General features: G+C 43.8%; 2 protein-coding genes across 2 annotated transcripts in view; one reads left to right on the top strand and one right to left on the bottom strand.

Annotated features, from left to right (window-relative positions):
* The window catches only part of gpx3 (glutathione peroxidase 3), a 133,048-nt gene that overhangs the window by 73,951 nt on the left and 43,022 nt on the right, over window positions 1–16,075 (bottom strand). The window lies entirely within an intron of this gene.
* On the top strand, window positions 1,943–15,463 carry LOC127605627 (synaptopodin). Its single transcript, XM_052073321.1, has 4 exons — window positions 1,943–2,106; window positions 4,257–5,408; window positions 8,751–10,768; window positions 12,406–15,463. The coding sequence occupies exons 2-4, from the start codon at window positions 5,252–5,254 to the stop codon at window positions 13,672–13,674; spliced, it is 3,444 nt and encodes a 1,147-aa protein (XP_051929281.1). The 5' UTR covers window positions 1,943–2,106; window positions 4,257–5,251; the 3' UTR covers window positions 13,675–15,463.

Here is a 16,075-nt window from a genome sequence, read left to right as displayed (position 1 = left end):
AGATTCACCCATCCATCCATTCCCTGATCTGCTTATCTGCACAAGTGTCACGGGGCGTGCTGGAGCCTATGCCAGCTGTCATCGGGCAGTAGGCGGAGGACACCGTGAATCGGTTAACAGCCAATCGCAGGACACACATAGACAAACAAGCATCCACGCTCATACTCACACTTATGGAAGATTTTATAGTGTTCCATCAACCTGCCACGCATGTGTCACGTTGTGCCCGAAGCGATAAAATGATCGCTTCGTGCACAACAAGATAAGGAGGTGGATCCCCGAAATAGCAGACAAAGAAAAGATGGTCCGAGAACAAATGAGTTTTAATACAAAAACACAAAATACCCGTCCGGGAGCAACAAACAGAAAACGCTGGTCAAAATCAGGACCAGGAATAAAAGGAAGTAACAGAAAACGCTTGCGAGAAAATGGCAAGGAATATAGTTGGCAACAATAGGAATTCATATGAGTAGATATAACGACGCGCAATCACAGCCACAAGGCTACACGGCAACGAATAGATAAGGACAGTAAGCGAGAGAATTGGCACGGCGTGGAATACTCCGGCAGTAAGTCAACTGCCCGAGCACAAAGATAAAGCCCGTGTAATCAGTCCCTAATGGGTGACAGGTGTGTCGGCGGTAGGCAGGAAAAGCCTGCCCCCTGCTGGCAAACACGGGACGTGACAGCATGTTTTGGGAATGTGGGAGGAAACTGGAGTACCCGGAGAAAACCCACGCAGTCACGGGGAGAACATGCAAACTCCACATAGGAAGGCCGGAGCCGGACTGGAACCCTGCGCATCTGCACAAGGAGGCTGGCGTGCTAACCAGTCGACCATCGGGCAGCCCACTTCTAAGATTCATTAAATTGAATTTGAACGAATTCTGAATTGATTGATGAAAGTGGGTGGTCAGTGTGTATGCAGTGCTTTTATGTGCATTTCAGAATTGTGTTAAAGCCACTTAGTCAGCCAACACTGACACACACATATATTCAGTTATCCGATTTGATGAACAAATACAAGGCCTTCACACAAGGATAATCTTATTCACATTGGTTCTAATGCTTGTGTTTCAATCAATCAATTCCGGGGATTAAGGTTAAAATGGACTGTTAACATCTGTCAGTTATTGTTCAGATTATTGAGAATGTAGACTATAAACACGTGCGTGCACGTGTGTATTTTTCATGACAACTCAACACGTCTGTTTGGAATTATCCCTACTGTTGCCCTGTTTTGGGGTTAATGTTAAGATAAATAAACTAATCCAACTCCAAATTTCACGCACCAGTTACTGACTACGTTATCTATCATATGGCGCCAGCCATGCACACGCTTTGAAATGGTTGTTAAGGTACTACTTCATAATCGAGGTATTTGTCAGTGTGCATGAAATGCTCTTTGACCATATAAATTTGACATTCCCTCACTGTGGGAGAAAGATAAGCATCTAAGTGCTGGAGTCATGAGGAGTACAAAAATCACTACACTTGTTTCCAACAAAATGTGGGAATCTTGATTGAATCCCACGAAAGTAAGCTTATTCCCATTCTGTGTGTATTCTTTTGGACAAAAAAGGATCCCCCCCTCCACCCCCAGACACTTTGTTCACATTTATCCTGCCATTTTAGTTCTCTTTGGAGCACTCTGCCCGGCGTACTTGGCGGGAAAGTAGGTCAAGAATTAAAAACAGAGAAGGAGGGACGGGAGAAAAGAGTGGGGCCGACAAACTGCTCAGCATCCTCGTGTTGAATATGAAAATACATTACAGCATAATGTGTTCAGTATGCAAGCCTGAAGGAAACCATATGAAAAAGATTCCAGACAAAGAGCCCTCTGTGTTCCAGCTGACCCTCCACCCCGCCCCATCCATCGTCTGTTTCATGAGTGAGATGAGGAAGGGAGAGGGGAGGGAGGTGTTTGTGTGTGTGCAGAGTCATTTAGGAACTGAAAAAGGGGGCAGTCCACTCGACTACTGCCGCACACAGACAGACCCAGAGTACAGGTGAGCTGCAGTGAGTGGACCGGCACGCGGCTCACAGCAATGAGTACTGCTGCTGCAGAGCCCATCACCTGCAGGCTGTTCCATTTATCTTCAGGGGGTAAGTTGCTGTCTTTGTTTAGAGAGAGCAGACAGGCGGCTAATTGAAACAAAGGAGGGAAAGTTTGAAGGAGATGGCAAACACTCGGGGTTGGCTGTTATTCCCCTCATTGGGGACTTGCACGGTTGTTTGTCTCGCCGCTGTGGCTCTGCGGTTCATAACGATCCCGTTATCATCAGCCGTGATGATAAGGTATTTTACATTTGGGGAAATGTGGACTATGTACTGACTTTTATGCACGGTGTACCCAATGAATTGCAATAGGGTGCTGCAAGACATTAACAGTATATGGCACTGATTGGAATATACGAGTATTGTCATGACCTTTCTCTGCTGACTGGCTGGGAGAAATCACATGATAACTGTCTTAGAGTATCTCTACTCATTTTATAGATCTCTGAAATCTGTTTGTAATTATTCTGTAATTTTTATTTTCAAAAAGTGCTTGACTGCTCTCATGTTTAAAAGTTTTCAGGTCGTGGTGGCTCCCTCTTGGCAATGGAACACACACACCTGCCTCTAATTTCTGTCACTTGAACTTTCACACCTGTGAACAGGGGAGTGCAATGTGTGGCAAACCATTGGCTGGATTCTAAAAACACCCCCACCCCTCTCACCCCCTCCCGCCCCCATCCCAGCCATTAGTTCCTGAAAATAAAATAATAGTTTAGTCAAGATACATGAGATTCATTGGAACTCAGCCATGTTTTAGATGTCAGTCATCATGCAGCACAAGCTGAGGCACGTTAACCATCATGCCCTCCTCCCCGCTCCTCCCCCGACCAGGATTTATGAACTAGGAATGACAGTTTTGGAGTATAAACAAACATCATTGCTCAGCTTCCCATGAAGGCATTGAATTGCTCAATTGTCTGGGTCGGGTGAAAAAAAAATCTTCAGCATTTTAGCCATTTTTTAATACAGTATAAATAAAAGCTAGCAGACACATGGCAGAACCAATTGTGTAAAGATGCCTCCGAAAGAACTTGTTAAGTGATACACCTTCAAGGCTTAGAGCAGTTCAGACTACACTGATCACATATCTAAATGTTTACGCTTCCAGCACAATATAGAAAGCATGCATATCAGTGAATCACTATGCGTGCATTCTTTCTATTACCGGGCCACTAATGCATCCGGTATATGTACACATTAGAAGACAGTAAATGATATCCCGACCTAAAATCACGGAGGTGAATGAGTGGCACAGGGAAGCGATGGAGTTGTGGGTGAGCAGCACAGGTGGGCACAGTGGAGCGGCTTTTGAAGTTCAAAGTACTTGGTGGCTAGATTGGGGGAAAGGAGGGAAGATGACATTAGATGTCAAGCATGAAAAGCACAATACAGTACAATTAGTCGGGTGTGGATTTCTCAAGAAAGCTTTGAAGCAGTGCCATACCAGGGCCTTTATGAACTCGAGATGGACATGACAATGCTGGGGAATGAAGAAAATAATGTCAGTCTTCCAATGATATCCAGATCCATGACACATCTGTGAGACTCAAAGGGTTGTTGTCAGAGAGTCTAAACAGTACCAGCCTTCATCTGGCCTTACTCACCGCCATCACGGCACTATGCGAAATTGTGGAGCTTTTTCGTTGCCGGGCACCATTTTGTTTTGACTGTCTTCAAGGTTAGGACTCTGCTAAGACATTGCTGAGTGACTTTCCTTATTGATACGTCGCTATCATCAAGGGTTGTGGGGCGGATGCAAAAACACAAAAGCATCACTGGAAAGGCATTTAGTCATAACATTGAATTACCACATGAACAAAAACAAAGACCGTGTTAAGAATCTTCAAGGAGAGTCAGATTAAGGGTACATCACCTCACAATTAGGTCAGGTTGAGTATATAAATTTAAGACCAGGATTATTCATGATCACGCCAACACTTGTATTTGTCGACGGAGGGTTTGCGAAGGTCTTGGGGACTCTTGTGATTAAGGGCTATGCAAATACACTTGAGGTAATTCATTTTGAAAGAGCATGACAAGTTAAAGAAAATGGTTTTCGCTTGAAAATTCCATCAGACATCAGTTAATACTTCTCCGAATCAACAGCTAAAAATAGAATGGGAACCGATTTTATCTTGTTAATGCTGGGGCAGGGTCTCTGCTAGATTTATAAAACATCTCTTTCTGTTTTGCAGGTTACCTTGGAGAGGACATGGTTTCATGGAGGGTTTAGAAAAAGTTGCCTTTTTGCACTTAAGCACCAGAATCTTTTCAACAAGACCTTGAGTCTGAGCCAAAACAGGCTCAACAACAAAACAAAGCATTGACGAGGGGAAAAATATGAAGAAACAAGGTGAAGACAGACCCAGAGAGCTGTACCTCAAATCGGGGTGATGGCTTCCTTAATTGTTTTTTGGTACTGGAAAAAGAGCAGTCTGCTCTAAACACTTTGTTGGGCTGTAATATAAAAAAGTAACACGGGAACCACGACATAATTGAACAGCTTCAATGTAAACCCATCTTTGGAATGACCTTTGCAGAGTGAAATGTTATTCCTCCCATGCACCCAACAGCAGGAAACTGCCATATGCGCAGCTCCCTTTTCATGTCACACTGTAGTTATGATCGCCAAGATAAAGAGCAGATCTTTTCGCTGAAAGAAAAATAATCTGGGGGCTGGAGATTTGGATGAAGACAGAGAGAAGGCTTGGGTGACTGAAATAGCGACGGACGAAGAGCAACGTCTGGGAAAAGAAAAAGGAGATTTGGAGAAGACTAGGCTGTTTCTCGGCTCTCCATGCCAAAATGGTGCATTTTTTTTTTTGGGTGGCAGACGTCCAGTATAACTCATTTGGGGAATGTTGCCTAGGCCCTAGAGGGAGATCCAGTTAGATAGAGAATTAGACTTGATGAAGACAAAAGCCAGAGTACAGTTCTTTTTGAAATTTTTTCAGTCGACCACAAGAAAACATTTGGAAGGATTTTTCCTAAATGCACAGCCACGACCATTAGCCAAATGGAGAACCGTGCTTCCTTTCTTTGACACATTTTTATTTTGTTTTGTTTTTCGCTTTTCTCCCTGTATACCAGTGAGGACTAAAACTTCAACAGGAAGCTTTGATCTAACTTGGATGAAAGACTTACCGGTACACTGAGGACTGCAGAGGAGTGATTTGAAATTGGAATAAGAATGGAGAAAGGACACACGTCTTTGCGTAGAGGAGTGAGCTGTAGTCCAGAAGGATTGACTAAACCTATCCAGGCAGCACAGGCCACCATCGTGGAGGAGTCTAACACAACACATGAAACGACTGGACACAATGTGGAACGGATGCGAAGCAAAACAAGTGAGTGTTTGTTCACCTGGTACTTTATCTCCTCACTTGAGTAGAAGTGTCTTTTCCCAATCGGGGCTATGTTTCTTTAAATGTGGCGCGTTTGGTTGGGGGGGGGGGGGGCTTGGAAGAAAGGGGTAGAAGGCAAAACGTCAGAAACAAAAAAGGTTCCGCCTTCTGTGTAACTGGAGATGGCAAAATTCTCCAAGAAACATCTGTTTCCGTCCAGTCAAAATCCATGCGAGCCCGTCAGCAACGGAAATGTAATCAATAAAATATACAGCATGGTCACTGACGGCCGTGTCGGTCTAAGCCGCTTCAGCCCCGATTAAAAAAACATTACGTTGTCAAAATAATTAGGAATGAAAACTCTGAATCATAATTAGTGTCAATAGCCATTCAGTCAGAAGAGACTAGATTAGGTATATTCGTACTATCGAATGGGATCCGATTCCACAGTTATCAACAATTTTGGAAGAATGATAAAGCGGATGGGACTGTACCATTTTTTCCCCTGGGATGGTCACTTCCATTGCCAACTATCAGAGAAATTAATGTTCTCTATCCATGTTACCTTGTGTGGGTGTACTAATGTAGCCGTTAATTTCCATTGGGTTTCCTCATACAGCTGATCGAATGCAAGGCCTTTGACACAGAAACACGATAAGGTTGGCTTTTATCCCCCCCCCCAACCGCAATGGGATTCACCTGGAGTTTAGGTCACATTCAGTCCAGGAGATCTCAGGACCTCTGTTAATCCTCGTCTTTCTATACCGCTTCACACAAGAGCCACTGGGGCCAGTGCTGTCATCCCACTCAACCTCCAGCCAGTGCCTGATGAAAGATAACATCCGACAGGGTAATCTGACCTTTGATACACAAAATGGAGGGTTAGCCCTCTGACTTAAAAATCCCCCCCCCCCCCCCCCCCTTGTGGGAGTTTTCTATTCCATGGAGGGGAGGCTGACGGTGACTGGACTGATAGCAGGGGGAGGAGGTGGTGAATTTGGATGTGGTGAGAGAAAGTGGGTGTGGGCGATTTGATATCTTGGCTCTCGGGGCTTCAAGTTTTGTCTTCACTACAGGACAGGAAATTCCTATCCCATCCATTGCAGGTTGGAGTTTATGTCCAGAGGGTTCAAAGAGGCCAGGCACTCAGGGAGAGTGCATAATAAACACACGGACGGACAGGGAGGGTAGCAGGGGTCAGCCACTGGGGCTTTGTGGTCTCAGTGCACTAATCCGTTTGCACATCAACTGGAGCATCTCCCTTTCCAACGAGGGTCAGACGCTTTTTCTGCTGTCACTCGACGTCAGACGGAGATAAGTCGCTCAAAACAGATTGGTCGCTCCTCTTCAACTGTCACAACAAAAGTCGGAGCTGACATCCATAGCTTTTCTTCAGAAGCCATAAGGCCAGCTGAGTTGTTTTTTGTTCAAGAAATGAAGCTGTGTTAGAAGTAGTATAACAGAGCTGCAGGCAGGCAGACAGGCAGACACGCAGACAGGCGGCGCAGGCTCCAGCTGCAGACACCCGCCCTCTCTGTGTGCTGGCTGGACTGAAGAAAAGGAAATTGGAGCTTGTGCCACACTACAGAAAGGGAAAGGGGTGTGTGAGACCAGCAGATGCAGTTCAGCGGAAAGCTCTTTGGGACGTACAAAAACGGCCAAGCTCTGAACGTGATAGGGGAAAGGTAAGAGAGAAAACCATCTGCGCTCGGAGAAACTGCCCAAATTTAAAGGAAACTCTGGAGATTGAAACTTGGGATTTATCAGGTTTTTCCATTGTGAAGAAATGCAACCCAATAGTATGCAGTACGTTACTTTGATGACATAAAAAGTTTGGGATGATTGGAAGGCTTATGTTGGGTGAGAGTTAAATGTGAAACTGTTGATTCTAATTTATGTCCATTAACTTACTTATTCTGTTTCCTTGTTGTCAACTTTTTAATCATTGTCTTCATGGCAGATTCATTTAAAGTTAGTTTGATTTAAATAACGAGGAAACACAAACCACTTTTAGTGGCTAGGGAGGGTAGCATTTAGCATTTATTTTGAGAAGCTCATGATGTGAATATCATGTGCCTGGATTTGCACCTGCATGTTACCTGATAACTAATCTGGCTGCCACTAGAGGGAAAGGTTTATAGTGAGGACATTTCATTTCAAGCTTCACTGCTCTGATATATTCCACAGGCCGAAAATATTCAAAGTTAGTAGCTAGTAAAAGTCATTTTGGGGAAATGGACCAACAGACTGCATTAAAAAGAGGTCATGGGACTTGAGTTCAAACTTCAATAAAGCCAATAAATAACCATACAATTTCAAATTCAAACAAAAAAAGGATGTGATACTTTATATTCCTCATCAACCAAGAGCGCTCAATTGGAGAATCAATTACAGATGCATATAGTACTCTTAGTCGGTGAGCAGGAAAGCCATAAGTGACATGTGTTCGACCAATCTGTAATTATCACCAACCACACATACAGTAATTACTTTAAATCATGTGGCTGCCTGAATAAATCGATGTACGTAACAAAGAATGAGTCATGGTTGCTCCAGTTGTCATGGTAACCTCCTGCAGGGGCATGACATAACTTCCACCAGTCAGAATTACATGAATAATGTCAGACGTGTGCCCAGACACAGTCATTATCCTTTGAATGCACATTATTCAGCACATTATACAATTTGAGATGTGGAGTCGGGGGTGGGGGGTGACCTTAAAAATTGCAACTGATATTCTCATATACTTGGGAGCTATTTTTATGCTTTTATTTTAAAATGAAATTACTTTAATGTATAGCGTCCATACTACAGGACTTAACAGAGGTTTTTGAAGCTGCTTATGGTGAAAATGAGTGTGTGAGTGTTGCAGTAGGAACGCAGGCATGCTGAAAGTTTAAGCAGGGGGTTTTCTCCATAGTGGAAGAATGCTCAGGGAGGGACTTGACCAGATTGCAGAGGAAATAACTTTGCTGCTTGGAATGGAACTCTTAAGCTCAGAAAACAAACCATAATTTTAAGCAGAGGCATGCTTCATTTTTAAGCGCCACAAAGCAAATGGACACCACTGGCCTTTAAATTCTGGTCAATAAAGTGAAACTTGTGGTTTGTTTTTAAATCAAACGATAATGCCTTTCTTTCTTATAGTTTTCCCAAGCTGTCTCCCGATGATTAGATGGTTAGGGAGTTGTCTTTGTTTCAATTTGAGATAAGGAACACAACCCTTTCCTCCAAACCGAGCAAGTTGGGTCACCTTAACCATGAATCAAAAATATCGAATGAAGATGACCTGAATATTTCCATGACTAACCAAAGTGCCCCTTCACTCTTTCTTTCCCCTGCTAGATCTAACCAGGAGCGTCAGTTTATCTGAGAAGGAGCTAAAGGAGGCCCGCCAGAGGAGTCACATCATTGCTGCGCAGCTCACTGTCCCTTCCAGCTCCAGCTCCCGAGGCGTGCAACTCTTCAACCGGCGCAAGCAGAGAGTCAGCGCCTTCACACTGGAAAGCGGTGGAGTGCGCTCGAAGGAGGACGTAACCGGGAATGTGAAACCCAACCCGTCATGTGGCAAACTAACATGGGCAGAGAGAAGTCGTGAGGAGAAGGACAAAGACTTGAACTATAAGAATTGCACTACCAACCCACTATTCGTGCCTATTGGGAGTACACAGGCAACAGGCGATAGCATGGAGGAACAAGGCGACTGTTATGTTAAAGAAGATGTAGCTGAGCACAATACTATCCAGGAAAGACATTTCCTCCCTGTAAAAGAAATAGATGAGCAGGAGGAGGAGCAAAAGGATGCAGTCTACAAAGAACTTGAAGGCAAAGTCAAGGATGAGCTTCCACCTGAAAGAGAAAATACGAATCCAATTGCAATGAATCTTCTGGAGAAAGAGGCGGCGATAAATGTAGGACACATCTCATCACCTCCTCTTGAAAAGCTTTCCAACGGCTGCCATGGACAGCCGATTACAGGTGTGTCTGCATCGAAGCAGACCACCATCATCAATCGAACTGCCAGGCCGTTTTTCTCACCGCTGACGGTGCAGTCTCAAGAGGCAGATAGTCCTGTCTTGGACAACCTCCCGACTCGTTTTGCATTCACTGCTCCCCAGCCAGTCGCAGTTTCACCTCCGCCCCCTCCAGCATATCCCACACCTCCCCTACCTGCCTTCACAAACAAGCCTCCAAAGACTGATTACTTCAGCCCACGTGTGACGACTCCCACTAACCCTCCACCAACGCCTGCCTTTACTGTGTCTCAGAATGCTGCTACACCACTTCCCCGTTATGGGCCCCCAACAGCGCCAAAACCTTCCGCTTTCGTTCCTCAACCTTTTCCAGAAAGGAAGTCTGTGCCACCAATAAAAACAGGATTACTTGAGGATTTTGCTGCCAAACGACCCACTAAAAAGTCGATGTTCACGTTCAAAGAGAAGAAGGTTGTCGCTCCGAACCCAGAGTTGCTTTCTCTAGTGCAAGGGGTGGATGAAATGAAGAACCACAGGCAAAGATCTGTGCCTGAGTCCGCATCTGAGGAGGAGTTACTAGCGCTGGGTGCGGAAGCATCCAACTTCCTTGCCAAAGAGGAAGAAAGGGCTGAAGAAGCCAACGCCCCAGAGTGGACCTCCTGTCTGAAGAGCTCCAGAACCTATACAAGGGTCGAACTCAAACCAGAACAGACCCTCGGTGATGCATCGGGAAAAGGTGCAGATCTTTTTGCCAAGCGCAAGTCCAGAATGGAGAAATTCATCGTTGAGAACCAGAATGCAGGTCAACATATCAGACCTCCTTCTCCAACAATGTCTTTGCCACCATCGTGGGTTTACCCCTCAAATATGCCGGGTAGGGTCAAAGCTATTGCTAAAAACTCTGACATGTGCGCTCAACTGGCACTCAACATGAAAGCCCAACAAACTGCCAGGTCGAAACCAAGACAAGCGGCACCAGCAGCACAAGTTCAAGAGACCCTTACTCTTGAGAATGGTTGCTCCAAGACCGAGATGGACCTCTCAAGACACAGACCGTACCAACTTAACTCATCCCTCTTCATCCTTAAGCCAGTCAAGGACCCGTTGAATACCCTACCGAAAGGAGCACCGCAGTCCAAAAATGAGTTCCTCCCTCCATCTTTATCGAGACAGGCTTCCTTACCGAACAACCCCGCTTCTCTCTTTTCCACCCAGTCTCAATCTCCTCAGTTTCCCGGCAGCTCCATCACAAGAGTAGACTATCCATCAAAACCAGCCGGTGGGAAGCCATCAACTGCTTTTTCTCCAACCCATGTGTCATCCCCTCGGCTGGGGATCCAAGCACCAAAGCCGAGATTTTCTGCCAAGAAAGCCGGGCTTGAAGCACAGGTGTGGAGGCCTTTTATCTTTTAAGAACGTTTATGTGGTAACCCGGTGATTGTCAAACTTTATTTGGCATCATATCTGAACTATTTTTCTTTTTTGCACCTCCCTATGTGTCTTCATCCTCCTTTGCTTTCCATAAGCTCCCTCTAGAATAGAATTTTTGATGTGAATGATTTACATGATATACATAAAGCCACACAATACATCTGTTGTTCTTTACAAGAGAAAATTAAAATGTCAATTTGAATTGAAGTCGCTGATTTCGTCAGATGACACCCAAGTCATCAACTTCAGTAAAAATGTGTGTTACCTTAATCATTGTGCCCAATGCTGCAAGACACGTTGGCACCAAAACGCCTCCTTCTTGGGTATCGGATTATAATAACTTAGCTTTGCCTCTTCCCCACCGTGTATTTGAGGAGCCGGGTGATGCTGTTACAAAGCACTTTGACAGGTGTGGCATCTGCTTTATGAGCTGCAATTTGCAATTCAATGCTTCTCACTGAAGTGAAAATGCAGCCATAGAATTCCTTTTATAGTCTTCATATCTTAAGGGTAATTTGCTCTGCTCAACACCATTTTTTTTACTCAAACTTTTGCTGCATACTTGGATTCTTTGATGTTTGCCATCTGCAGACACCACGCGATTTTGTTTCCAGGACCTGCATCTACATTATTTTGATGACTTCAAGCAACAATTCCAGAATTGTTTGTTCAAAGAAAATAATCAGTCATTGGCCATTCTTTCCGCAGGGTTTGCATGCCTGTTTCACTCCATAAAACTTCATTCATGTTCTGTTCCAATTGTATTTGAGCTGAATCTTTTCTTCCTCTGATTAAAGCTTCATACCCTTTACTCATCTGTGACCTTCTCCTCCTTTTTCTATTTCCATAATTTACTTTCACTTTTAATATACAGGCTTAAGTTTTCTGGTATTCTTGCTAACACTGCAAACACTTGATCATACTAAATAAATAATAAGACCCTGATCATCTTACATGTAATTGTCACAACAAGCATATTTTATAACATGAGGTGTTAAATTATGTTTTGCCCGTCACTTCAGTATCGGTTAGTTAAACATTCGGAATCCAAATCACGTATGGTCGTACTGGTCATGAGGGACTCAGACATTTAAAGAAATAAAACTTTTTATTTTCCAAAATGCTCCTTCACTTCACTTCATAAGCAGCTGAAGTCGTCTTCAAATGATTATTACATTGAGATGGTGAGAGCATATTTATCAACGTGTTCAATGGAGGTGATGACTCGTTGTTCAGCCAAGTATCCTCAAATCCTTGCCTGCAAAAAGGCCATTCGTATTCAGGGTAACCTGAGAACAACACATAAAACTAGGTCGACATGGGCTATCGGCCAGGCGTAGTGCACAAACACATGCTGAGGATTAAAATTCATAGCTATGACCTTAATGCCACTGTGATTATAATAAATATTATTTAGGGTGAAGAGAATCCCTCTATTTAAAAACGCATGTGCTATTTCCCATGTATCTCTTTCCTGAGCTGCTAACGAACAAAACAATGAATCAAGTTGCATATGTGTGACTGCCAAGTTGGCTCGCTATTGCATTCTATAAGGGATTACACACTAAAAAGTTATATTTGTTGTGGTCCAACAGAAACCAAAGGAACCCTCCCCAACCGAACCACCCAGTGAGACTCGGCTGGGCCCTACAAGGAAGTACAGCAGCCCCGACTGTCTCGGTACAACGTGGATGTCCGGTCTTCAAACTAAGAGTCCCTCCGCGAGAGTCTCCAGCCGATCAGTCGCGTCACCCATTCCGTTTTCAACGGTTGCAAGATGCCAATCTCCAATGAGCAATCAAGGGATTCAGCTTTCCACAGTTTCATTGGCTTCCGTAACCGAGCCACCACAGACCTCAACATCCACATCTCCATCCTCGCCGCCTTGGGGTTCAAGATGCCACTCCCCAATGGTCTCCCAGAACATCCAGTCATCCGCCAATTCCTCTAGTCATGATTTCAGATTCCAAACATCCAATTCCTCTCGTTCGCTACCATGGGGTTCAAGATGCCAGTCCCCGGTAGTCCATGCGCAATCATCAAATGCTTTACACATTTCATCTAAAGCATCCACAAACACCTCCCCACTCTCTCCACCTTGGGGATCAAGATGCCAGTCTCCTATGGTGAGTGTGAGTGCTGAGAATTCCACCCTGCCCTCACTTTCTTCTTCCAGACCTTTTCAAACATCTGCAACTGCACCTCACCGTTCTCCTCCTTGGAGTCCAAGGTGTCAGTCACCAATGGTAATCCAGACTATCCATCCTTCCACTATTTCAACTTCCACACTTTCCAAAACATCAACAAGCACTTCTCTTGTCTCGCCTCCTTGGCGCTCACGTTCCCAGTCTCCTGCACTTTCTCATACAAGTTTGTCTTTCCCTTCTGCGAACCGTCTGTCCATATCCTCTGCCTCCTTTCCTGTTTCCCGACCCAAGGACAGTCGCTGCATGTCCCCAATCAGTAATAATTTAGACTCAAAGGCCAACCATCGAATGCTGGCAAAGAACATAATCAATGCAGCCAAACGTAAAAACAGCCCCTCGCCAGGTGCATTGGGCGGTCACAGCTTGCCTATCTCACCTGTGGGCTATGCCCTCCATGGTTATAACTGTAAACCAGTGCAGTCACAACCGCTGGGGGTCCAGTCGCCTACCTTCACCAGCCCTCCTCCAACCCCAACACAGCGGATCTGCTCTCCCGTGAGGCTCTACAACACACGCTCTCTGACCGATTCGGATGCATCCATAGAGTCCGAGGACTCGGGCCTGCGGTCACCCGGCATGCATTCTTACAACACCTGTCCCCGTGGTTGGAGCGGCAGTCTGAGGGTGAAGAAAAGCACCATCTCTACTGACCTGTGAGGTTTCAACACTCGGTGGTTTCGTTGGCATTGTAAACAGAGATCTTGAATCATCAAAATTCTTCATTCACAACAATTAATATTTGATGTCACTTATGGCTTTAGAATGACAAGAACAAGCTTTTTACATAAACAATTGTGGTAGCTTGTACGCTTGCGGCACACTGAAAGGGCAAATTTAACCAAAGATTTTTTTCTCTAACTTGACTTTGAATGAATGTTATACTTTACAGTCCTACACCAAGCATTCCTTCGCTTCCCGAGCTCATTAGCAATGATGGATTATTACTTTTTCAATGTTTTAGTCACTGTTTACTGTTCAAAACACATACGTTTAAAACATTCCTACTTTATTGATGACCATATTGATTCATAATGCTCACAGTGATATGCAACTCAATGGTAATCATTTATCACACATGGCTGCAGTATGTGTCTTATAATTCATGGCAAATTGCAATACAATACAATACAATACAATACATGCTGATTTATATAGCGCTTTCACAACAGCGGCAGCTGTAACAAAGCGCTTTACAAAACAGCTAACATAAAGTAAAATAATAAACACAACACTTAACATAAAACACGGACAGTCATGAAGGCGCAACCACCAAGCACAGATACTGCTCCTTTGACGAATGTTGTGGCCAAAAAGCGCTGAAAACAGTCCATATCAGGTCCACACAATGAAACAACAAACAACAGGTGACAAAACAAAAGACAAAAACAGCAAAAAAGAACAAAAAAGCAAGGCTCTTGAAGAGCACTTGCCGAAGGCTGCCTACTCGGGCGTCATCTTGGGAAAAAAAACAAAACATAATGCAATATGTACTCAGTGTAACATAGTGTATATATGTTGCTTTATATTGCATTTGTTGAAGTGAATGTAAACTTTACAGAGTCGGAAAAGGGAGTAAGGGTGTATGTGATGTGGCATTGCTCCACCCATTTACCCAAATGTTTTATGATTCCCCAAGCTTTTAAATACTGTTGCAAATTAAAGGATGTGTAACTTTAGAATGGATGGGCTTTTGACCAAACGCCCTTATTATTGGAATATTAACTATCCATTGATTCATTGTTATTTTGTTACTGTTTTTAATGAGGTGAGAGAACCTCTCTGAATGTTCTGGACGCCCTGTTTCTGTGCCATTGTCATACTGAGCAGATTAATTACCTGGAGGACTCGCCATTGCAGAGATTTCTATAAATAAAGCTCAACTTAATGTCCCGTTGACTCCCTCAGCAGCGCCTCAGTTGGATGCAGCTACAAAGTGCATTCCATTTTGCCTAAAATGTTTCAGGACAGATTCAGTACTTAAGATCCAGCAAGAGCAATTAAAATGATTAAAATGCCAATTCCTAATAGACACACAGATAGTTTGGAATGTCTCAAAATAACGTTTTGTACAACCCGGTTAGCTGCCCAAATTGAATGAACTGGTTGTGGCTTTCAAATGAACACCTTCCGCTTTGAGCATGGATCCTCAATGTGAGCCCGACATCGTTCCCGTCTTGCCCCACCATGTGTCAGCAAACACAGCACAACACCGATTTCAGTTTTTTTTAGGCACAGACACCTGCTTGGTGTTGACCTTCAGAAGGATTAAACTTGTCACTGTCAGTGGATTGGTTGAAGCAGTACTCTGGACAGGTCAAGCACTGCTGACAACCTTCATTTGAACTTTTGCAAGCATTTCTTTTTTGAGGGCTCTGTGATTATGCAACTAACATTCCATACTTGCATGTCTGCAAATCAATAAATAAAGTGGTTACACACAAGCAAAGCCTTGTAACACTATTTCTCAACACAAGATCGTTTGCTAATCAAATTGTGGGGAAAATCCCAGTAGAGATTGCAATTTAAAATACTACCCAACAGATTTAAAAACTCATGGTATGTAAATTTATTCTCGTGAGTTCTACCTTTAAGACAGTCATTACAAAGTTTTGTGAGCATGCCTCACTGCAGACAGAATTCAATTTAATCTGGCCATTACAAGCTCTGAAGGACATTGATAGACTGATAACAATGATCTAATGAATCAGGTTGGAATAATCGGACACAGATGAAAACCTGCAATTTGCCACTATCAGACAAATAGCTATACAATGTGCATTCGGCTACCTACAAATTGACTTCACACCCACTGGCCTCCATTTTAATTTGAAAGTTGTTTACGTACTTTGTGAATTGCCAAAATGTCACCCTCCAAGATCAAAATCCACAATTTATCTCAGGTTCCGAGACTGCCATCTGTAGGACTTTAGACAGAAGTTCAAATGACCAAACACATCCATATATAAATGTTCCTCAAGTTCAAGTACCACCTCAGGTAGTGTGCAAGTACACTTGTAGAATATAGTAGGATCCTACATAGTCAAAATATAGTCAGAAT

Source organism: Hippocampus zosterae, chromosome 1 (genome assembly GCF_025434085.1).
Source record: "Hippocampus zosterae strain Florida chromosome 1, ASM2543408v3, whole genome shotgun sequence".
Lineage (NCBI taxonomy): Eukaryota > Metazoa > Chordata > Actinopteri > Syngnathiformes > Syngnathidae > Hippocampus > Hippocampus zosterae.
This window is presented reverse-complemented; position numbering and strand designations above follow the sequence as displayed.